The 24193-nt window shown below is 53.0% G+C and overlaps 1 protein-coding gene across 2 annotated transcripts in view; it reads left to right on the top strand.

Annotated features, from left to right (window-relative positions):
* The window catches only part of DLGAP3 (DLG associated protein 3), a 60470-nt gene extending 37111 nt beyond the window's left edge, over window positions 1-23359 (top strand). For both annotated transcript variants that reach the window (XM_040974409.1, XM_040974408.1), the window contains exons 6-12: window positions 4268-4481; window positions 4718-5031; window positions 5383-5468; window positions 19764-20248; window positions 21445-21536; window positions 21762-21905; window positions 22414-23359. In XM_040974409.1, the coding sequence (XP_040830343.1) occupies window positions 4268-4481; window positions 4718-5031; window positions 5383-5468; window positions 19764-20248; window positions 21445-21536; window positions 21762-21905; window positions 22414-22632 (1554 nt within the window). In that variant the 3' untranslated portion in view covers window positions 22633-23359. The remainder of the gene's footprint in view (window positions 1-4267; window positions 4482-4717; window positions 5032-5382; window positions 5469-19763; window positions 20249-21444; window positions 21537-21761; window positions 21906-22413) is intronic.
* The last annotated feature ends 834 nt before the right edge of the window (window positions 23360-24193 follow it).

Here is a 24193-nt window from a genome sequence, read left to right as displayed (position 1 = left end):
AATTGCATTTTAAACTGTGAACTTTTAACTGTGGGCTTTTTTCATTTTTAAAAATTTGATTTGTTCCTTTTAAAATCATTTTAGTCTTTTCAAAGATTTATTAATTTATGTATTTTAAAGGCAGAGTCATGGAGAGAGAGAAAGCAAGAGAGAGAGAGAGACGGACAGATAGATAGATGTTTAGTCTGGTTTACTCCCAAAATAGCTGCAACAGTCAGGGCTGGCCAGGCCAAAGGCCAGAATTTTTAAAAATATGTATAATAAATCTATGTTAATTTATTTTTCACTTTTTCATCTGAAAGACAACAGAGAGGACAGAGAGCCAGAGATCTCCCATTCCCTAATTCATTCTCCAAACACCCCCAACAGCAAAGGCTGAGTCATTCCAAAACCAGGAGACTGAAACTCATTAGGGTCCACATTGTGGGCAGCATGGGTACAGTATCATCTGTTGCCTCCCAGAATGTGTTAGTAGGAAGCTGGATTGGAATTAGAGGAGGTGGGACACAAACCAAGCTCTCCATCCAATACAGGATACAAGAGCCCCTAGTGGTGACATCCTAGCCACTGAGCCAAATGACCCGAGGAATTCTTTCCTAGTCATCTTGTTCATCAAATATTCCCCCTTTCCTAGCTTTATGTGGGTTTTCGCCTCGCACTTCTCATTGGGGGTTCCATGGGTCCACAGTCTTACTCCTGGGCCCCAGTGGGTTCCTGGACCAGCAACCCCTGCCCCCAGCTCCTGCCTCCACCGGGCTGTTTGCAGCACTGGCTCACACAGTTAATATTCTGATTTTCCAGTCTCTTCTTTGCTTTTGTCCCCTCGGGACTTATCTTGCTTTCTTGTGAGCTCAGCTATGCATATAAAATGACGTTTGTTATATTTTAGCCAGTGCTTTAGAGTGTTTTCAAGTGAGAGGCTTTTCTAAAGGTTATCTAAACTAAATAACCTATGTGAAAGATGAAGGATGCTGCCTGACCTCCAGCTGGACCCACCAACTCCAGCAGGCACGATTTTCAGTGGACCTTAACAAAGTATTTCCCTCTATGCATCCCATGAGCTTTGCGATGGATACAGGTTTGGACAAAGGCTAAGGATCTCATTTCCCAAGATCATTCTTTGACTCTTGTGAATGAGGATTGAGGGCAGTGAGGTGGAAGTCAGTGCAGTGATAATAGGAATATTCAAAGTACAATATCACAGTTATTTTAATTTTTAATTTATTATTTTGATAATTTTTACATAGTTGATTAGGGCACAGAAGGTCAAGGGCTACAGGAAAGTGGGTAAGACCATTGTTTCCACATTCTCTCGCTCTTTCTCTTCCTGTATCTGGGGTAAGGGAAGAGATAAAGGGAGAAGCCCCACTTAGCCTCCCACCCATCCTTGGGTCCCCGATGTGGGGCATGCTCCAAGGGTCCTGCTCAAGTGGTTTTAATAGTTCAACAGTTCTGAATTGCTGCCAGTTTCGCTATTCCAAGCACGATGAGATCTCTCCAGAATTCACTTGCTGACATAGTCCACCTTAGAGTCTCCTTTTGCTAAGATTTTTACTGCCAACACGTGGCTGGGGTAGTTGATTGATTTGTTCTGTCCTCTGTCCTCTGTTGTGGTACCAGGTGTCCTCTGCAGGTTCCAATGGGCTGCCATATCTTCCATGTGCACCTGGATATGCTGTCTACTGCTCTGTCTGAGCCACTGAGGAGGCTCAGCTTTGAATGTCACAGTTTTTTTTTTTAAAAGCTTTATTTATTGATTTTAAAGACAGAATTACAGAGAGAGAGAAAGAGAGGGATCTCTTTCATCTACTGGTTCACTCCCCAAGAAGGCTGCAATGGCCAGGGCTGGGCCAGGCTAAAAAGCCGGGAATCAGATGTTTTTCCAGGTGTCCATATGGGTGGGAGGTGCCCAGACACTTGGGCCATCTTTCATTGCTTCTCTCAAGGCATTAGCAGGGAGCTGGATCAGAAGTAGAGCATCCGGGACATGAATCAGTACTATGTGGGATATCGTGGCATTGCAAGTGATGGCATTACCAACTATACCACAATGTCAGGCTTTTAAAAATAAATAAATATTTATTTAAAAGGCAAAATGACACAGATGGAGGGAGAGATTCACACAAATCTTCTGTTAGCTCACTTCCCAGATGGCTGCGGTGGCTGAGACAGGACCAGATAGATGCCAAGAGCCAGGAGCCTGGAGCTTCTTCTGATCTCCCACATGGGTGGCAAAAGGCCTAAACACTTGAATCATCCTGTGATGCTTTTCCAGGTGCATGAGCAGAAAGTTGGATTAAAAATGGAGTAGCCAGGACTCAAACTGAAGTTTATTTGGGATGCTGGTGTCTCAGGTGTGGCTTAACTTGCTGCACCATAATGCTGGCTCCCCAGTATCCCAATTTTATCATGGCAATCTAGTGGTGATAACTCAGCTACAGTAGCTCCCTGAGCCCCTCTATGAGTGTTTTTTTCACTTGGGTCCTCGTCATTGTTCAGTTGAACTGGAAGGTGTGTGACCCCAGGGAGGTGCTCCCTCTCCCCACTGTCTGCCACTGAGTATAGCCTACTGGTGTTGTTAAAGAGGTTTGGAACCACTGTGAAAGAGAGGCCTTTTCATTCTATGTCATTGCCACTGGGATGTAAGAATCCTGCCATACTCGTTGTGGTAGCTAATGTTGCTTAAGCATCTATTATGTGCCCAAAGAAGTGTGCTTGATGTCTAATGCACAGAAGGGTTGAGGATTCAGAGTGAGATTTGTTCCTTCCCAGATGTCTAGACTCAAGGCCACAGTGCTGTCCCAGGATTAGGTCAGCTGTTCTGGGATCCAGGAAGGGAGTTCATCCCCCGACTGGACCTGCTCTTATTGAGAAGGTCTTGAACCTGGTCCAGAAGTAGCAGGAGGAGGTTCAGGAAATGCCCTGGCAACCCCTGTTCTTGGCATCTCCAAGACTGAGAGGCAGACTCCAGGAAGTCCTGGTGAGAGCCCAGCTGTCACATGTGCCAGTCAGATGTGAGAAAACTTGGCTTTTGTGAGGTCTGTGATTTCTGTACACTTCCAGTGAAGCTGTTTTAGAAAAAACTTCATGAAGAAGTTCAGACAGCCCCCCTTTTTTAATGCCCAGGTTCCCAGTGGAACCATTGAATCAAAATTCCCAGCAGATTTAATACTGAGCACCCAGGCAGCCACAGCAAAGAAGATAGTCAGAGAGCTTCGGGTCTAAGTTAGTAGGGACTGAGTTTATGCTTAGGATGAACAAGCTTCCCAGGAGATTCTATACTCAGACTGTCATGGGAGTCAGGAACTGTGGTGTTTGATTTGTTCTACTGCTCACCTGGCAGTCATCCTTGGTGAATGGAAATGCCTGTTCTGTTGGAGAGGTGGTTCTGGTGAAGTCATGCTGTGCTCTGATGACTGAGAGGGCTGCCTGTCACCCCAGGATCCCATATGGTCAGCAGTTCGTGTCCTGGCTGCTCTGCTTTCCATCCAGCTCTCTGCTTGTGGTCTGGGAAAGCAGTCGAGGATGGCCTAAGGCCTTGGGACCCTGCACCCACGTAGGGGACCTGGAAGAAGCTTCTGGTTCCTAGCTTTGGATAGGCTCAGCTCTGGCCGTTGCAGCCATTTGGAGAGTGAACCAGCAGATAAAAGATCTTTCTGTCTCTGCTCTGTAAATCTACCTTTCCAATGAAAATAAATCTTAAAACAACAACAGCAGCAAAACCCAGGTGCCTCGTGCAACAATGGGGCACCTCAGAGGGTGAGGCCCATGTCCAGAGCCCTGGGTAGTGGGCAGAAAGTGGGGAAGGTTGGGAACACTTGTAGGTGAATCATTGTTGCTCCATCCACTGAGTTTGGTCCTGTGACTTGCTCTGTCTCTATAGGCTGCTCTCTGGCAATATCATAGTGGGTGATAGGTCATCCAGGTTTTGCTCACAACCCCTAGCTGGTGGATGCAGGGAGAGACAGGTGAGGCTCTGGGATGGAAGACATAGTGGTCTAGGGCCTGGGGTGCTGCCAACCCAGAGCCAACAGAGGTGGGATGGACGTGGGGGGTATTTCAAGGAAGGGCCAGGCTCCAAGGCAGGCCTGAACTGCAGTGCACTGCACAGGTGTTGGCCACTGCAAACTTGCTTTGCAGAATGAGGGTTTCATAAAACAGAGGCACAGTCACCACTGGTCCAGATGTTTCCTAACACAGGGAGCACCCCGCGATGACCACCAGCCCCTGGTAGTTCCTCACTGATTGTCCTCCCCCTGCCCTCCAGCTCAGCGACGAATTGAACCAGCAGCTGGAGGCCGTGTGCGGCTCCGTGTTCGGAGAGCTTGAGTCCCAGGCTGTGGATGCCCTGGACCTGCCCGGCTGCTTTCGCATGCGGAGCCACAGCTACCTCCGGGCCATCCAGGCCGGCTGTTCCCAAGACGACGACTGCCTGCCCCTCCTTGCCGCCCCTGCCTCTGTCTCAGGGAGGCCCGGCTCCTGTGAGTATGCACAATCTGCCTCAGGCCCAACCCCGGGTAGGGGTGGCGGGGAGACCCTAGCCTGGGGCATTCCAGGGACCAGACTTGCAGTGGGAGAAAACTCCCGGTCAGGGGCACTGCAGCACGTGGCTGCCAGGCCTCGTGATACCATTTGAATGTGCTCTGAGTTGGGCCCCAGACCCCTTGCCCAGGACGCGTTTCTCACCTGCGCTCTCCCTACCTTTGGTCACCGCCAGCCTTCAACTTCAGAAAGGCCCCGCCCCCCATCCCGCCGGGAAGCCAGGCCCCGCCCCGCATCTCCATCACCGCCCAGAGCAGCACCGACTCGGCCCACGAGAGCTTCACCACAGCCGAGGGCCCCGCCCGGCGCTGCAGCTCCGCCGACGGGCTGGACGGTCCAGCCATGGGCGTGCGCACCCTCGAGTTGGCACCGGTTCCACCCCGAGCCAGCCCCAAGCCCCCCACGCTCATCATCAAGACCATCCCTGGAAGGGAGGAGCTGAGGAGCCTGGCCCGGCAGCGGAAGTGGCGGCCGTCCATTGGGGTGCAGGTACAGCTGGACCAGGAGGGTGCAAGGCCTTGGCAAGTTGTGGATGGGTAGAGGGGAACCCACGGACCTTCTGAACATATAAACCTTTTTCTTGGCTTGGCCTGGCCTTGGTTGTAGACAGGAGTCTCCAGACAGCCCCAGCCCACTTTTTTTTGTGCACTCCCTCAATCCCAAATATTTCTCCTGCCCACCAGTGCAGAGGGGTGCCCATTGGTTGCCACCTTGAGGCCCCTGTCTAGACAGATGACTTCCAAGGGTTTATCTGCTGGCTTGTTGCTGGTCTTCCTCCCTGGGAAGAGCTTGTGTCCCTTGGGCAGCCGCAGCCGCTGACTCCTGCCCGCTTGCCACCAGGTGGAGACTATCTCAGACTCGGACACAGAAAACAGGAGCCGAAGAGAGTTCCACTCCATCGGTGTGCAGGTGGAAGAAGACAAGCGGTAGGTGGTGGTGAGGGTGCCTCTGGCTGCCTTCGGTGCGGGGGGGAGGAGAGGAGAGAGGTTCCATACTGTCCCCAGCCTCCACATGCACGCTCTCCTGTAGTGGTAATGGTGTGTCGGGGTGGGGGGTGGAGGGGGTGGGGCGAGGGTGGCCTCTCGGAGCAGTTAGAGCAGCTGCAAAATTGTCACCGCTGGTCTCAGGTGTGCAGAGGCAAGCTGTGTGGGAAGGGAGGGGGCGATGGGCGGAGGGACAGGTAAGGAGAGGTAGCCGTAGGTGCCGAGCAGCCTTCCAGCACCTGCAGCTCTCGTCCCTTCCTGGGGATGACAGGGTTCTGCCAGTCCCTCGTTATGTCCTGTGGTGTGCAAGTATATGAGCTCAGAAAGAAACAAACAGGAAGATTGCCTCTCCCCAGCCCCTGGCAGATCGAGCACTCCTCCTCGCTTGGCTCCCACAATCATTTAAGCAGTCGGGGGTCCCTATTATATGCCTGAGTCTGCAGTGTCTTTCGAGATGGTAGCATTAACCAGCAGCCACTACTCTGACATGAGGTGGCCTTTGAGACACGGCTGCCTTCATTTTCAGTGGAAGAATTAACACTGTGGGCTCCTCACAAAAAAGAATCCTCTGCTGCCGGCTGCTCCTGAGGAGACAGTTTGTCTGATGACCAGGTGGCCATGCCATGTTGGCCTAGCAGCCCTCTGGGGTATAGTGCTGTCCATCCAGGAAACTTGGGAGAGCTGGCTGGAAGGCTTTGCTGCTCATCAGAGTTGTCCAGACCACACCCACAGGGGGCAGGAAGCTGCTGTCCCGGTTGCAGTGTCTCATAGCTTTTTTCTAAGTGGCTGTGGTTGGACGTCCATCCCCCAAACAGTTCCCGCTCCCCTGCAGCACTTCCTGGGAACCCCTTGCGGATGTCTTGCAAGTGCGTTCCTGATTGAATCCTTTTGGGGTTTCTGTAGGGTTCACCATTTCACTCCACTCTTGCTCCCAGAACTTTCCCACGCTCCTGAGGCTGTAGAAGCCGACCTTGGGCCTGACATAAAGCCCACCCCAGTTGTCCCCATCTCTTCTAAAAAGCGGCTCTCTGCCAGACTCTTAGGATGCCACGGCGATGACAGACAAGGAGCACGCGATTGCCAGCTCATCTGGCAAAAATCCACAATACAAGTTCTTGGAAGAGGAGGTGGGGTCCTAGGCAGAGGCAGCTGTGCTCCTGCCCACTGCTCCTGGAGCCTGCTGCTGTCCTATGGGCCTGAGAACCCAAGCCCGCCTGTGCCCACCCACTCCCTCAAGCTCCTCCTCCGGAGAGACCCTCCTCCCAAGCCCAAATCCTGGCAGAGCAGGGCAGGCAGTGCAGCCTGGGCTCTTGCTCAGTGAGCAGGCTCTTTCATTCAGTCACTGATCCATTCATTCAACAAGTGCTGCCTCAGCCTTCGTCCTGGGATGATGCCTGTGCACCGGGTTCTGCGATGGAGGAAACATCAAAGACACGACTCTTCCCTTCCTAGGAGTTACGGTCTAGAGGGAAATGGAAGCAAGGAATAAATCATCCCTGAATGAAAAATAGGATTATACGTTATGATATAACATGTAGTGGGATGTTATTGCCAATTACGGCTGGGTTACAGCCAGAGGAGATAAGAGAGAAAGGGCCCTTATTTAGGTTAAGTGGACTCTGGAGTGTTGACTAGGCACACTCAGGTGATGAATGGGGAATAGCCGACGTAGAGGTGCTGGGGGTGGAAAGAGAAGGACCGACAGTGGGAGCCGGAGAGGCTGGAGTGGCTCGTGTGGACAGTCGCAGGGGCCACGCATAGAGAGCCGGAAGTAATGAGTAGGTGACAGGTTCAAGAAGGAGTGTGACCTGTCTCTATGAAAGGTCAGAGCTGCTAAGAAGGGAATGAATGGGGAGCAAGTCCCAGTGGAGAGGAGGCATCTTTTGTGATCCAGAAAGGATGGTGACAGTAGTGATTGGGGTCCTTTGATTCCATCGCATTTTATAATTGGACAGTGCTCAAACGTGGGAATGTGATTAGGTTTTTGTGTATTGACTATATATGTATAGCAGCTTTGCTGCTCTCTCCTGTCAGGTCTCATAGCTTCTCTGAAAATCATGATGGGTTTTCTATGTAGTCAGTTTTTGGCACATGAGAATATTTCTTTGAAGCCTGCGTTTTGAAATTCTTCCAGTAACGCACTGAATAGGACTTCGGGTTCCCTTCACAGAAGCAGCCCGCTGAACCGGTTCCCGGCTTTAGTGCCTCTGCTTCTCAATGGCAGTGTTGGCTGTAAATTTCGACAGGTACCATTTGTTAAAGGCTGAGAAAATCCCCTCGTATTCCTTGGTGGCTAAGGGTTCTTATTTTTATTTTTATTTTTTTAAGTAGAAAATGCGAGTGGAATGTTATGAAATCCTTTCTCGAAATTTACTTAGGTGATCGTAGATTTTCTCCTTCCATCTCTAATGTGACTTTTCACGTCGGCCTGTTCTTTCAATGTTGAGATAAGCCCTGCTCGATAGCATTATCAGTTTGGATTGAATTTGGCCGTGAGTAAAGAGGGCATCAATAGTGTCGTAAGCAAGCGTTATTTCTCTCTCGCTTAAAGTAACGTCAGGGTGGTCATTTGGCACAGCTGTTAGGATGCTGCTCAGGATACCTGCGTGCTATTCCATATGCCTGTGATGGAGTCCTGCTTCCTTCTCCAGCCCAGCCTCCTGCGAATGCGCACTCCTGGGGAGAGCAGGGCATCCCTGCCACCCAGAGGAGAGGCCCAGGTGGAACTCCTGGCTTCAGCCTGGCTGAGTCCTGGCTCTTGTGGGCACTTGGGTAGTGAACCAGCAGGTAGAAAATCTGTTTCTCGACGTTTCAAGACCAAGGGAGGAGCCAGCCGGAATATAGAAAGTGCTGTTCAGGACCTGCTTCCTTCTGTTGTGCTGTTCTACACTTTGTATGTCACTGTGTAGTCAAGAAACCCAAGTTCAAGTACCCACCTGTCACGTGTGCATTCTGAGCAGTGGAAAGGAGTCAGGGAAGAAGGATGCTGGGATGCAGTCTTTAATAAAACAAAAACAACGACAACAACCACAACACAACTTCTTGGAAGTCCCACACATCACTTTCACCTGCAGCAGATTGGAACCTTATCACTTGGTGACGCCTAGCTGCAAGGGAGGCTGGGGGTGAGGTCTTAGCAAGGACGCCTAGCTGCAAGGGAGGCTGGGGGTGAGGTCTTAGCAAGGACGCCTAGCTGCAAGGGAGGCTGGGGGTGAGGTCTTAGCAAGGACGCCTAGCTGCAAGGGATGCTGGGAGTGAGGTCTTAGCAAGGACGCCTAGCTGCAAGGGAGGCTGGGAGTGAGGTCTTAGCAAGGACGCCATGCAAGGTATGGAGTACGTTGCTAACATGCACTGTTCTTGTGGCTAATAACCGAGACTTGAAGTGCTGTAGCAGCTTTTGTCCCAGTTTTATTTTATTTTTATATTCACATTGCTAGGGTTTGTTTTTTTCCGGTTATCACTTCAAGATTTTTATATTTATGGTCATAAGTGATTTTGACCTACAACTTTATTTTCATTATTCTAATCAGGGATTAAGGTTATGCTAAACTCCTAAAAGGAATTTAGCAGCTTTCTCTGTATTTCTGTTTTGTGGAACAATTTGTATGAAGTAAGAGTTGTCTACTACTTGGTGTTTGGTAAACTATGAAACTACCCGGAGCTGGACGCCTTTTGGGAATAGAACAAGCTTTTAAAACATCAGCTAGTTTCTTTTGTGGCTATTAATCTATTCCGGTCTTATTTTCTCCTTGAGTCAGTTTTGTAGAATTCTGTTTTCTAAAAAGCAGACCATTTTATGAAACTTGACAGCCTTCAAATTTTTTGGCACAAAATACTCTTTCTCTTGATATTATCATACTTATATAAATGTTTATTGTATTGTGGATTGTATCTCCCTTTTCATTCCTAATACCGTGGCTTGATATCTTACTGTTCTTTCAGGATCAACCTTACCTGAAGTTTATGAATTAGTAAACAGATTTTTAAAATTATACTTTATTAGCCTTTTTTTTTTTTAAATTCTTCACTTGTGCTTTTGTTAGAAAGACAGATTTATGGAGAGAAGAGTCAGAGAGAAAGATCTTCCATCTGCTGGTTCACTCCCCAGAAGACTGCAGTGGCCAGAGCTGAGCGTGTCTGAAGCCAGGAGCCAGGAGCTTCTTCCGGGTCTCTCACATGTCCGCAGTTTTCCAAGGCTTTGAGCTGTCCTCTGCTGCTTTCTCAGGCTACAAGCAGGTAGCTGGATGGGAAGTGGAGTAGCCAGAACACAAACTAAGGCTCATATGAGATTCTGGCACTTGGAGGTAGAGAATTGGCCAATTAAGCCACAGGACTAGGTCTACTTCATTAGCCTTTTAAAAACTGACTTTAAGAATTATGTTGTATTAGCCTTTTGAAATGGCAGCTTTTGGTCTTGGTGGGCAGTCTGTAATATTTCCTTTCCTCAATTACTTCACTGTTGTTATTTTGTTTTCTATCATGTTTCTTTCCTCACTGCCTCGAGGAAACCAGCTGGTGTCACTTATTTCCTAGCCAGTGCCTTTTTGGGCTGTCGATTCTCTTCCAGCCATCCTGTGCAAATGGCCTCTCACAGGTTTGGAGATGTAACATTTTCAATGTGTCATCAATAGCTTTCATGATAATTTTCTTTTACTTTTAAAATATTTATTTCTTTGCAAGAGTGACAAAGAAAAAAAGAGAGGTGTTGCATCTGCTGGCTCACTCTGTAAGTGGCCACAACAGCTAGGGCTGGACTGAGCTGAACTCTATCCTTGTGTCCCACATGCTGCAGCCAGCTTCTGTGGCTTTCTGGTGCACATTCGCAGGGAGCTGGATCGAAAGCGAAGCAGCCGGCCATGAACTGATACCCGTGTGGGATACCAGAGTCTCAGGCAGTGGCTTTCCTGCAAGGCCCGCATGCCTGTCCCATGCCTTTATTTTCAACTTTCTTGTCTGCTTACATTGTAGAGTTGTTGCTTCTAAGTGATAGGCAGCAAAAAGTTAATAGACATTTATTTATGTATGTTGATTATTTATTTGGACTGACTTTTATGATCTTCTCATTCTATTTTATTTTTTAAAGGTTTACTTATTTTTTATTTAGAAAGTCGGATTTACGAAGAAAATAGAGACAGAAAGATCTTACCGTCTGCTGATTTACTCCCCGAGCAGCCGCATCGGCCAGAGCCAAGCTGATCCAAAGCCAGGAGATCATTCTGGGTCCCCACGCAGGTGCAGGATCCCAAGACCTTGTGCTGTCTTTGCTTCCCCAGGCTGCAAGCAGGGAACTGGATGGATGGGAAGTGGAGCAGCTGGGATATGAACCAGTGTCCTTATGGGATCCCAGTGCATGTAAGGCAAGGATTTTAGCCTTAGGCTACTGCCCAATCATCTTTTTTTTTTTTAATAATTATTTATTTTTATTGGAAAGTCAGATTTATAGAGAAAGAAAGATAAAGAAAGATCTTCTATCTGCTGGTTCTCCCCAAGTGGCCACAATGGCTGGAGCTGAGCCAAGTCGAAGCCAGAAATCAGGAGCCCCCTTGGGGTCTCCCTCATCTATGCAAGGTCCCAAGATGTTGGGCCGCCATCATCTGCTTTCCCAGGCCACAGGCAGGGAGCTGGAAGGGAAGTGGGGGAAGTGGAGCAGCTGGGATCTGAACCGGCATCCATATGGGATCTTGGCACATGCAAGGCAAAGACTTTTGCCACTGGGCTACTGTGCCGAGTCCTTTTATGATCTCTTTAAAATGTTTTGTTTGATCTGCCTTTTCTTTGTCTCTCTGTTGAACTAATCAGATTTATTTCTCTTTTTCTCTTTACTGTTTTGGAAGTTCACATTTTGGAAGTGACTTTTCCTAAAAATGTTAAGATTATATTTAATATTTTTCTAATAAAGTCTAAAGTTAGTATTTCTGCATCTCTTAATATAAAACAAGAGCCTTGGACTGTTCCCAGTTTTATTGATTTTGAGAAGCGGAGAGATCTCTCATCCAACTTAGATGCCTAAGACAGCTAAGGCTGAGCAGGGCTGAAGCCAAGTGCCAAGAGCTGGGCCCTCCCTCCTGCTCTCCCACTGGGTGGCAGGGACCCGGCTGCTTGAGGCATTACCTGCTAGCTCCTAGGGTGTGCATGAGCAGGAAGCTGGAATCAACAGCCCGGACTTGGGCCTAGCGTGATAGCTTAGTGGCTAAAGTCCTCGCCTTAAATGCGCCGAGATCCCATGTGGGCACCAGTTCTAATCCCGGCGGCCCAGCTTCCCATCCAGCTCCCTGCTTTGTGGCCTGGGAAAGCGGTCAAGGATAGCCCAAAGCCTTGGGACCCCGCACCTGTGTGGGAGATCTGGAGGAGGCTCCTGGCTTCAGATTGGCTCAGCACTGGCCGTTGTGACCACTTGGGGAGTGAATCAGCAGATGGAAGATCTTCCTCTCTCTGTCTCTCCTCCTCTCTGTATGTCTGCCTTTCTAATAATAATAATAATAATAATAATAAAGAGGCAGGACTCGAACCCAGGCACTCTGTCATGGTCTGAGCTGTGGCATAACCACTAGGGCCGATGCCCACACCCTCCTCCGAGCTGTATTTATCTTGGACTTTGATTAGGCCTCCTTGATGGGCTCTGTTAAATCCGTTGTTGTGAGATCCTTTGTGTTTTAATAGCTCAGATTTACAAACATGCCTTAACAATCAGCGTGTTGGTTGTTATTTACTCCTGCCTACTCCTTCCTCGTGGCTCTAGTTTCCTTGCCCCTGCAGTATGGCTGCAGCCTGGGGCTGGCATTCAAGGCTGCGTCTCAGCTGGGCTTTCTGTGTTTCTCTGGGAGTACTCATTTGAACCCACACCCACACAGAAAGCAGCCTCAGTGTTCCGACTTCCCAGCCTCCTCCTTCCAAGACACATTCCTGCATTCCTGGCGCGAGCTTTCCCTCATCCAGGTTTCCAGCAGACTGCCAGCCTAATGCACAGGATCTCCTTCCAGCTCCCTGTGATGTGCGGGCCTGGGGTCTCTCCTGTCCTCCCCAGCCCCGCCTTCCCTTCCAGCCTCTAGCATATGTCTGGCCCCACGTTTCTGTGACTCACTTGGCTTAGACACACACTCACTGTTCGGGCTTTGCCATTGTGTGTGGGTTTTTTTCCCCCCTGCTATCTGAGGATCTCTCCTTCCGGTTTCTAAGCTAAAACACCTTTTGGGTCTTATTTCATCCAGCCCTTCTGTGTGTTTGGGGCGTGGGTGGGAGCCTGCTAAGGTGATTCCATCTGCTGCATTGATCAGTTGTCTGCTCTGGGCTGCTAGCAGCAGATAAAAGGTGACAGTGGACTAGTTTAAAAGGCATTTGGAAGTGCAGGGGCAGGCAGAGCACGTGGGGCTGTCATGTAAGACCACCGAGGTCTTGGTGGGGATAGGCCAAGCAGGGGGATGGTGTGGAGTGTCTGAAGGAGCACATCGCCTGGGACAGGTGATCATACTGGGAATTCAGAGGGAGTGACAGGTGGGCAAGGGGGGCATCTGGCCCATCTCTCTGGCCAGGCTCCCTTGCTCGTCTGCTGAAGGCATCCTTAGTTATGCACCTGCACGGTCCTTGCTGTCCCTTCTGTCCCTGGCACTTTAAGTCTGACTCACCACACGCCATGCCCCAACTGGCACATAAAAGCAAGCCATACAGCCCAGCAGCCTTGCTGGGCAAACGTCCAGGCTGACCCCCTGCCCACTGCCACGCCATTTTCCTGGACTCTCCTGTCTGGACTTCTGTCTCTCTCAACCCAGTATTCATTTCTGTCTGTGTTCTTTGGTTTTAAAAATTGTTGTCTTCTGGGGTGTTCCCTGCTGACCTCCCGGGTGAAGAGTTTAGACTTGCTGGACCTCACACTGGGAGTTAACCTGGGATTCCTTCCCATTGCCTGGCATCCGTGATGACTTGGCTTGCAGTTCATTGTACAGGACTGGGGGTGGTGATGGTGCTCCTTCAGTTCCATCCCCACTGTGCCCCTGCCTCCAGATTCATTTGTCCCTGGATACTTCTCCGACCCCCTGTGATTTGTCAGACTCCGTTCTGACTCAGGCTGCTAAGAGGAGCAGCAGGACACGCAGCTCCTGCCCGGAGGTGTCACTATTACATGAATGTCCGGATCTGCTGTGTGCTGTGGCTGTGCCAGGTGCCACAGAGGGGATTTACATGCACCGTAAGTCTATCTGTACAGTAGGGGGCTTTGACCTTGTCTTGTCAGGCACCGCCTCCCCCAGGGAAGTGACATTTGGGTGGGGAGTGGAAGAATGAGCAAAAATCTCTTAAATGGAAATGGAAGAGAAGTGTTCCAAGTAGAAGGAGTGGTACATGCTAAGGCCCTGGGGTGAGAGGGGGTGTACTTAAGAAGCAGATGCCAGCCTCTGCCCTAGGCATCCTTCCTCTGAGCCAGAAGAAAGGAGGACATCAAATATCCTTGCTTCATGTTAGAAGACTGGGCCTGGGGTCCTTTGAAGTCATAGAAAATGTGATTTCTGCCTCCAGCTCTCTCTAACCAGGACTATCCTCCTGCATCTTCCCTCCCACTAAGACCTTATGTTAAATCCTAGATTTAACAAAAATAGAAATAAAGCTACCACTGAAACCCACACACACACACACACACGCACCATCAGGATGTCCAGCTCAATTTGATTATCACATACATACTGAATAGATGTCAGTACAAGATGTCCCAGGTAATATTTGGGACAGACTTCAGAAAAAAAAAAAAAAAGTCTGCTATTTATCTGAAACACAGCTTTCGATGAGAATCCTGTGTTTGATCTGACGTCCCTGCCTGGATGCTCTTGTGGTTCCCCGGGGCCACAGGGAGAACTGTGTCAGATGACTTGCCTGTCTCCTCCTTAACATTATGCTCACGTGTGGCCTTGGGTCCTTGCACAGTGCGTGCTGAACCGTGAGCCCCTGACCTCTGGACAGGAAGCTTCCCGCCTCAATGAAGTAGTGTTCCAACAAGAGTCCAGTGAAAGCAGTGAGGGGCTTGTGACCATCCCGGGGTCCTGCTCTGTCTCCCTTCCTCAGCCTTGAATTCCAGAATGGTTCCTGATTGAATTAGAGGTCCTTGGGACTCTCCCACCCTAGCCCCTTTGTAGCATCGCCACCATAGCCCCCAGGCGGCCTCAAAGATCTGCCCCAGCCTGGCTTTGCTGAAGCTCTCAGCTTCTGTCTCACAGAGCAGCTTCCCCAGACACTCATACCGTGCCTCTGCCTTGCTGAAATGCCACTGCCCTTCTCCCTCCTTGCCCCCAGCGCCTGCTGCCAAATACTCCTGGCACAACTTCTGAGAGTTTCTGGAGCCTGAGCCTGCTTTGGACACTGTGTCCCTTGGGATAATCCAGGTTCTTTCCAAGGGCTCTTGTGCTAGCCCTGGAGTTAGAGTAGCAACCTGTCCCATGAAGATAGTGATGTCATGACAATTTCCAGAAGGTCAGGATTTAGTCACGGTCACCTTGAAGAACTCAACGGGAGGAGACTCGGCAGCCTCGTGCCAAGGGGAGAAAATGCCGGGTGTGAATGGTTAACAGACACATCTGTGAGCGCTCACAGCTGGAGCCAGTTTCTATCCTGGGTTTACAGCCATGTATTTAGGCCACAGCCAGCGCTGCCAAACCCCAAACCAAGCAGACACCTGAGCCTTGGGCTTCACGACCCCGGAAGTTCATCAGTCACCGTTAGGTGGTGAGTTACAGAAAATCTCTCCTGTGGCAGTGACTTAATTCTGATGGAGGTTTCTTTCTTGCTTGGAAATCCAGAGAGGGGCCATCAGGGGCTTATGGGTGCTCCATAGGATCAAGACATGAGTTCTCCCATCTTCTTGCTCTTCTACTCTGGATCCTTGCTTCTGTCTCACACTCCAAGGTGGCTGCCTGAGGTCCAGCTAGCATATCTGCACTCTGTTCTTCTGGGAGGGGGAAGGAACAGATACGCTTTCTCCTCTCTGAAACTGCACATGCCATTTCTGCTTCTGTCCTCTGGGCTACAACGTAGCCACTTGGCTACCCTTAATTATAAGGGGGACTGGAGGAAGAATCTTTTTCCAAAGCAGCTATGCATCCAGCTTCAAATTGTGGGATTCTGTTACTAAGGAAGAAAGGGAGAATGACTGTTGGGGGATATAATTATTAGTCTCTACCATTCTCCCTTCCAGCAAGCGACCCACCAACCATGCAGCCAATGTTGGTGTGTGAGCAACTGCCCTATTTAGCAAGGGAGACAGATATGCAAATAACTAACCACCACACAATGTGATATGGAGGATAAAAGAGGTTTTGTGCTGAGTGCTGCGGGAGAACAGATGGAAATGATCAACAGCAATCATCGTAATGAATGGCGGCGATGCCCAAACTGGGTTCTTGAAGCTGTGTTCCCATTATCCCGTTGATCCGGGTCCCTTTCTTTTCAGTGGGAACTGCAGACTTGCCCACTTCCCTGTTAATCGCGAGCACAGTGGCAGGACAGGTGCCGTTCTGAGGTCTTTGTGGATATTACCCATAGCCATCTCAGCAGCTGAGGCTCCTCGCTTTCTTCACTGATGACAAGGAACTAAGGCACAAGCCTGCGCGCCAGGATTTGAACCCAGGCACAGCCTGGCCCCTGAGGATCTGGGCTTAACCTCTGAGACCTGCCGATGCCTTTCAAGGCATCCTTAGACCTCCCCTCAGCAGCCCCTAGTCTTGAGCAACCAACCAACCTCCCCACCCATGTCACTGGGACAGTTGCGGTCATCTGGCAAGACCCCTCTCTGCTCCAATACCAACATTCAACATGCTCGAAACTCCTTCCCTGCCCTGCGTCCTATGGAGGGCCATGACCTAAGAGGTGACCTTCTCATGAACTTGGTAACGACTTCAGCTGAGCAAGCCACTTCAAACCCCTCAAAGTCTCAACATTCTCATCTATACTGAGGGGTGACAGTGTCACCTACAGGGATTGTGACGGCTGAACACAGAGCTCAGCGAGGACATTGGTCATCGCTGTGTATCTTCCTGACAGCTGGTGCCTGGGCCTGTGGGTCTCTGTTCTCCGTCTCATTGCATTTCAGGTCGTGTTGGTTTCCTCTTCCCGCCATAGCACGTTGCCACCCTCAGGGCCGAGAAGCCTGCATTTCCAAAGATTACCAGGCTGAGCCCAGATTCTCTGGGTGCCCGTGGGGTACATCCTTCCTGGGGGGCTCTAGGAGAGTCCGCGTGCACTCCCTAGTGTAGGCCAGCTTCTGTGCCACAGCCAACAGTGGAAGGTCCCATTCCCTCCATCCCCAGGCCTCTCCTGCCTCCTTTGCTTACTCATGAGAACACACCTGGATAGCCCAGGCCACTCATCATGTCAGGCTGCTGAGTCGCACCACCTGCACTCTCCTGCCGCCATGCAGGTAATGTGTTCATAGGGGAGCTGAGGACATGGGCCTCTGTGTGGCTAGCATTGTGCTTATGACGACCGTCCCAACCCACGTGCCCCTCGCATAGCAGTTCACATCCTTCTCCGCCAAGCTCTTTGGAGACAACCTGTCTTCCTCACCCCCTGGTCACCCATTGCACCTGCGTCTTCCTCTGCGTTCCACCATGCCTCCTCAATTCCTCTGGCTCTGGGCACATCTTGCTTCCAGGTTGCCAAGCAATGGGCAGCTCTCGTTCTCTTCCAGCTGCGTTTCCCACAGCAGCTGCTCGTTCCTTCCTCTGACCTTCGTCTCCCTGTCTTCTGGTTTTCTTCCTCTTCCTCCTGGCTTTTCCCTTGCTGTCTCCATCCAGCCTCTAACATGCCTCTCTCCCCCAGGGTGTTGGCTCTTTGGTGCTCTGTTGCTTCTTTCTCCTGTGACCTTGGCCTACACTACCAGTTTCAAAAATACCACTTACTCAAGGCTGACTGACTCCTGCTTGTGCTGTGTAAATCTCTGGTCCCTGGCCGGGAGCAGTGCTAAGGACTGTGCTCCCAGTAATCCCATAAGCTTCTTGACTTCTCCCACCTTCCTTGAGGCAGGCACAGTGAGAGAACACATCCAGGCAGGGACTTGAGAGCCATGGTGGACCCTGGGCCTTCCCTTTGGACTGGTGGAAGGCAGAAAACCCAGTGGTGCCAAGGGACAGATCCTTGAGTAATAGGGTAACGGGAGCAAGTAGGGGTGACAGCTCTTCCCTAACACTTTTGTGGGAGATGAACTTTGCAGCTGCTGGGGCCCTGGAGGCGCCAAAGGCTAACTAACGGTACTCAGAGGCCTGGGAACTGTGGTGGGGAGCCCTGGTGGGGTCTCACCTTGTGGGTGGACACACAGGACGCTCCCCGAGAGCACTCTGGGATTGTGTGGACGTGGGGAGACTACTGAGGTAGGTAGCCCACCTGCCTGAGGAGTAGCTGAAGTGGTAAGGTTTACTGAGAAGGAGGAGGGATTTGTGCAGGAAGTGGAAGGGAGTAACACCATAGCAGGCAAGGTACCAGCCTGGGCAGGTGTCTTTGGGGAAACAAGAAGAATGTGGGAGATAAGGAGCAGGTAAACGCTGGCAAAGGACACTGGAGCCTTATCTGGTTGGCAGTGGGGAGCTATGAAAGGGTTTAGAGCAGGGAACGACTTGGCAGAGGATCGGCTTTAGGAAAACTATTCCAGTCTCACATAAATGTGAGAGGGATTGTTGGGCCCAGTGTCTTAACAGGCATGAAGGATAATTTTAGAGAGAAGGAGCCACCTTGGCCATTAGTTCCTATAATTTTATATCCATGTGTATTTTTAGATCTTCATGCAGAGATTTAAAATACATGATAGAGATGATTATATATCATACACCTTCCCATGAGATGGCCTAGATGGAAGACTTCCCAAAGGCACACCGTGGCACAGTCAGCGTGAGAAGGCAGGTCAGCCTCCTAGCCCACTGTTCATCCTTCGCCCTGTCCTGAGTGGAGGCTGAGGTGGCTGAGAGGAGGCCAGGCAGTCTAGGCAGATGATCATGCAGTGCCTAGCTGGGCATGCACCAAGGCGAGGAGCGTGTGGGAGGCCATGAGGCCGTGTTCTCTTGCTCCCTCTCTCCGGGTGGGGGTTGGCATGGGGGGTGGGGACACTGGGCTCGTTGGAGATTGCACATGAGTGCATCTCTCTTTCCTGGGTCCTGCAGCATCCTTCTGGGCCTGGTTTCTATGGCAACAGGCTCCCAGCAGGCAGCCCGCCAGCTGGAGGGAAGCCGGCAGGCAGGGAGAGAAGGCCTGGGCAGCAGAAAGAAGACTGAAGCCTCGGGGGTTGGGAGAGTCCCCTGGGAAGCCCCAGAGCCGGCTCGACAAGCCCTCTCTGTGTTGACAGAGAGGAGGTGGAGGGAGCCCAGAACATGTGAGCCTTTCTTTTGTGGCCCTTGAATTTCCAGGCCTTGAACTTCTGTTTCTCCCCCACTCTCTACATCCCTTGCCCGTGCTGCTTAGGGTATTGTCCGGCCTCAGCCTTGTGCATCTAAGGGGGCCACAGGCTGCTTCTACAGCAAGGAGCTCTGGGTCTGAACTCCGGGGAGGGGGAATAAAATGAACAAGGCCAATTGACTTTCTGTTTTGCATAGGATTTGCATATTATTAACTTCAAGACAAGAAATTTCCAGGCCTTGTGTCATGCCTGCCAACAACTTAATTTGGCTCTACTGGCACCGGCCTGCTGGCTCTGGCTGGGCCCTGGGCTGAGCTGTCGGGATCCCTGGGGAACAGGTCCTCCTAGCCGCAGGCCCACTCCAGCCCCAGCGGCTGCCAGGCCTCTCTTCTCAGTGATATTTCTAGCAGCCGGTGCTGTGTGAAGGGCTTTGCTGTGGAGCCGGACAGTCCTGGGCCCACCTCCTGGCCCTGCTGCTTCGTAGCTGGCTGACCACCATCAGCTTAATCTTTGGGTTGGGCTGAAGACAGCTGGAAGAGTGGGTGTGAACCAATACAGACACATAATACTAATGCATTCGATGGGAAACAGTCACCCCAGGGGTCCTCTCTGGGGCCCCTCTTGTCACTTCTCTACTGTTGAGCTTCTGTAGGGTGCTGCTCCAGCACTTTGGTCTCAGCTTGGACCGATGCGCACCAGCCTCCGTCCCTAGAGGACTGACTTTGCAAAAGGTGGGTGTGCAGTGCTCATTGGCTGCAAAACCCAATAGATTTCAAGAACCTGGACTGCTGTCCATCACCTTCTTGGTTTCCTTCCCTGACTCCTGCACAGCTTGCCTGGGTTAGAGGTGCCATGACAGGGTCCTTTTGTCCCCCTAGACGAGCGAGGTTCAAGCGCTCCAACAGCGTGACAGCCGGCGTGCAGGCGGACTTGGAGCTAGAGGGCCTGGCTGGCCTGGCCGCCGTGGCCACCGAAGACAAGGCCCTGCAGTTCGGACGCTCCTTCCAGAGGCACGCCTCGGAGCCGCAGCCTGGGCCCCGAGCGCCGACCTACTCTGTCTTCCGCACGGTCCACACGCAGGGCCAGTGGGCCTACCGCGAGGGCTTCCCACTGTCCTATGAGCCCCCTGCTGCCGACGGGTCCCAGGGCCCGACCCCTGCCCCTGCCCCTGGCCCTGGGGCGGGCCGCCGCGACTCCTGGATGGAGCGCGGATCCCGCAGCCTCCCTGACTCAGGCCGTGCGTCCCCTTGCCCCCGGGATGGCGAGTGGTTCATCAAGATGCTGCGGGCTGAGGTGGAGAAACTGGAGCAGTGGTGCCAGCAGATGGAGCGCGAGGCGGAGGACTATGAGCTGCCAGAGGAGAGTGAGTGGGCCCGGGGCCGTGGGGCCGACCAGGGTGGGGAGGACAGGCACTGGCCTCCTGTGCACAGTGGACTGGGGCGGAGCTACCACCCACTGGCAGGCCCCCATGCGTGTGCTGCCCTGCGTGTCTGGTCCCTTGGCACTGGAGCCTGGCCCCACCCCTGGAAGCAGAGCTTGCTGGGAACTCCTGGGAAGGGACAGAGAGCAGCTTCAGAGGCCAGGACACTTGACATGCCGAAGGGCCGGGGTCTGTAGGGGATGGTGGCTCCATGCAGGTCTTCAAGTCTGTCAGGACAAGGGGACTCAGGAAGAAGCATTGCTCGGACTGGGGTGAGGAGGCAGGCATGCTCCAGGTGGCCTTAGGGCAGAGGGGGTGCTGACAGTGTCACATCAGGGTTTGAGGTATGGTTAAGGAGACAGAGCTGCACAGAAGTGGCCATGGCCTTTTCCTGTTAATCTAGTCTTAGGGGAGACACAAGTTCATGGGATGGCTGCCAAGAAGACAGTGTCATGTGCATATAACCTCTTAGGAGTTCTTAAAAAAAAAAAAAAAAGAACTGAAAGGCAGAGTTACAGTGGGAGGAGACATGAAGAGATCTTCCATCTGCTGGTTTACTCCCCAAGTGGCCACAATGGCCAGAGCTGAGCCTGTCTGAAACTAGGAGCCTGGAGCTTCCTCTGGGTCTCCCACATGGGTGCAGGGGTCGTTGGTCTTGGGCCATCCTCTGCTGTTTTCCCAGACCATAAGCAGGGAGCTGAATAGAAAATGGAACTGGTACCCCCTATGGGACGTCAGCGCGACAGGCAGAGGTTTCACCTACTATGCCACAGCAGCAGTCCACTCATTGTTAACGAGGCATGGAGTCACATACTCACAAGTAACAAGGTTTAGTCACTGGGTGTCCCAGCCAAGGCCTGGGGACTGGGCTGGGCCGGGTCCCCTCTGTTCTCTGGCATGGATGTAGGAGGATGAGGCTTTGCTAGATGGAGGTTGTAGGGAGGAAGGAGCATCAGAAACTGTGGATACAGCCTGCCTGGGTACTGCAGATGGGGGACAGCAACTGGAGCCTGGGCTGGACCTGAGTTCAGCGCCCAGGTCCCCTCCAGCACGCCTCCTGGAGGGAGTGGGGCAGGGGCGGGGGGGGGGGGACAGGCCAGGGCCTTAGTCCCCTCCCTGCATTGTCGTTGACTCTGCAGTCCTGGAGAAGATCCGCAGCGCCGTGGGCAGCACCCAGCTTCTCCTGTCCCAGAAGGTTCAGCAGTTCTTCCGGCTGTGTCAGCAGAGCATGGTGAGTACCTGAGGCAGCAGAGCCCCCCCCAGGTGTGTGCACCCGGCTGGAGACCTCACAGGGAGGTGAGATTCCAAGCATGGTGCCCCGAGGGGAAAGGCCTGGGTGCCCCCCTACCCCGCTGGCCAAGCTTCCAGATGGGGGCAGTGAAGATGGTGCTTTGATCTGTCCTGATTGGCCTCCTCTGCTCCCCTTACCCCTGTCCTCTGCCTTCTTTCTCTTTAGGACCCCACCGCGTTCCCCGTGCCCACCTTCCAGGACCTGGCGGGTTTCTGGGACCTCCTGCAGCTCTCCATAGAAGATGTGACCCTCAAGTTCCTGGAGCTACAGCAACTCAAGGCCAACAGCTGGAAACTCCTAGAACCTAAGGTGTGTGCTTAGCGGTGTCCCTTCAAGCCCAGAGGCCAGGTGCTCCACGCGGCCCACGTGAGGAGCAGGGCAGCCCCGGAAAGGAGAGGTGCCAGCCTCCTCTCTCAGAATGACCCAACCCTGCTGGTCACTGCTGGCTGCCTGGCCCTGGTGGGCATCCCTGCCTGAGAAAAGGAGCAGGACTAGACCTTCCAGAAAGACACTCTGCCCTCAGCTCGGGCCTGGGCACAAAGGGCAGGGCCTCACTAGGTCTCCTGGGCCTCCAGGACCTCCGAACTTGGCCTTGCCTGGTCCCGGGGGACCCAGAGCAGGTTTTGTGAGGCAAGCCCCTGAGAACGCTCCACCAGGAGGCTCTTAACCCGTCCCCCAGGAGAGTTGTTGACCTGATCAGACAGGAACACTGGGCGCTCCTTTGGGGTGGGAGGTGCCCTCAGGTCCTCCCCTGGGGGTGGTGAGGGAAGGGGGAGGGGTCCCCCCACCGCCTCAGCGGCCGCCCCCTCCACCACAGGAGGAGAAGAAGGTCCCTCCGCCGATACCAAAGAAGCCCTCGCGGGGCCGGGGCGTGCCGGTGAAGGAGCGCTCCCTGGACTCCGTGGACCGGCAGCGGCAGGAAGCGCGCAAGCGGCTCCTGGCGGCCAAGCGCGCCGCCTCCTTCCGCCACAGCTCGGCCACCGAGAGCGCAGACAGCATCGAGATCTACATCCCCGAGGCCCAGACCAGGCTGTGACCGGCCCCGGCCCGCCCGGCCCGGCCCGGCCCGCGGTTTTCTACCCGTACTGTACACCCAGCGTCGAGGTCACTGTGAACCGGGCCGCCCCGCGCGCCCGCCGCGCCGGCTCCACACGCCCCGGCCCTGCAGCCCGAGCGCTCTCGTGGGTTTCTTTTTTTTTTTTTTTTAAACCTTCCGGAGCCCACGCGAAGGCGCCCGGGCTGGGCTGGGGGCCGCGCCTCTCCGCCCTGCGCTCCCCACCTGGACCCACTTTCTCCTGGTCCTCCGCTTCCTCTCCACCTCCTCCCCTTGGGCACCATCTCTGCCATTTTTCCCCTTACCCTCCACCCCCATCCCCACCCTCCCCCCACGGGCCAGGCCGGGCCGGGTCCCCCATCTGGGCTCTGCGATTTCCCACCTCTCCCCTCTCCCACCCCGCGGGGCTGGGCTTCGTGGGGACCAAGCTTCGTGGCTTTTTATGAAGACTCCCGACCACCCTCCCCTCTCCGCCCCGCACCTAGGAGCCCGCCCCACCCTCCCAGGGCTCCCCTCTCAGCCCTCACTCAGCCCACCGGGCCCAGGGACCACAGTGGCTGGACCAACCCCAGGACCAGGGCGCCTGGGCAGCTCCTCTTTCCCACGTGCGGCTGGGGATGGGAGAATGGGGGCTTCCCTTCACCACACCTGTGGCTGTTCCCACATTCCCCTTGAGTATCCCAGGAAAAATAAAACGGCAGAACTGCACTTGAGCCCTGCTGCTCTCTCCACAAGAGGCCATCTGTGTCCCTGCCCCTGCTCCCCTGGAGGTGGGGGACAGTGAGGGGTGTCCTGGATTAGAGGGGAAAGGGGCAGGAGAGGAGGCCGGGCTTGCTGGAGGTGTGGGGAGGGCAGAAATGTGGGAGAAGGGAATTGAGCCCTCTGGTGGCCACAGGGAAGTCCCGGCCTTCTTGGAGGCGTGAGCAGGGGTGGACCTCTCTCCTCCTCCCGTTCTGTCCTGCAGTCCTTCAGGGATGTGCCCACCGAGGCAGGGGGAGTACAGGAACACCAGGGTATGTGGGCCAATAAACGGAATACAGTTACAGGTAAAGCAGATACTGGTTTCCCTGTCGCAGAAAGCACCACGTTCTGTTCCAGCCCTTCATGATCGGAAACTCACAGTCCCACCGGAGTTCAATGTTACTGCATCTTCTGGTGCAATCCTGTGCAGTACCTTGCAGGGGTGGGGGTGTGTGTCTAGGGCATGGAGGGTCAAAGAACAGACTGCCCTGGGAAGGCCACGGAGCTCCCAGAGTTGTTAGGGTACACAGTTAACCAAACGTGCAGGGCTGGCCAGGCGGGGGCTGGATGCTGGGCACACATGGACCTCACCTGTCCGAGGTGTTGGGCCTGAGGCTTGGGGCAGGCTAAGTGACCTGTGCAAAGTCCCAGGCTCCGATAAGAGGCAATGCCCGGAAAGGGGTGGATAGCAGGAAGCCCCCCTCCCGCCCTCCACACACATGGCAGTTGTGTCTGTTCACTGAGGCAGAAGAGGATGCCGTCCCCGCTGACTCGGCCAGACCTTCTCATTCACTTCTTCAAC

Source organism: Ochotona curzoniae, unplaced genomic scaffold (genome assembly GCF_017591425.1).
Source record: "Ochotona curzoniae isolate NIBS_2020 unplaced genomic scaffold, NIBS_Ocur_1.0 contig_2404, whole genome shotgun sequence".
Taxonomy (NCBI): Eukaryota; Metazoa; Chordata; class Mammalia; order Lagomorpha; family Ochotonidae; genus Ochotona; species Ochotona curzoniae.
The sequence above is the reverse complement of the archived record's forward strand: the minus strand, read 5'-3'. Positions and strand labels throughout refer to the sequence as shown.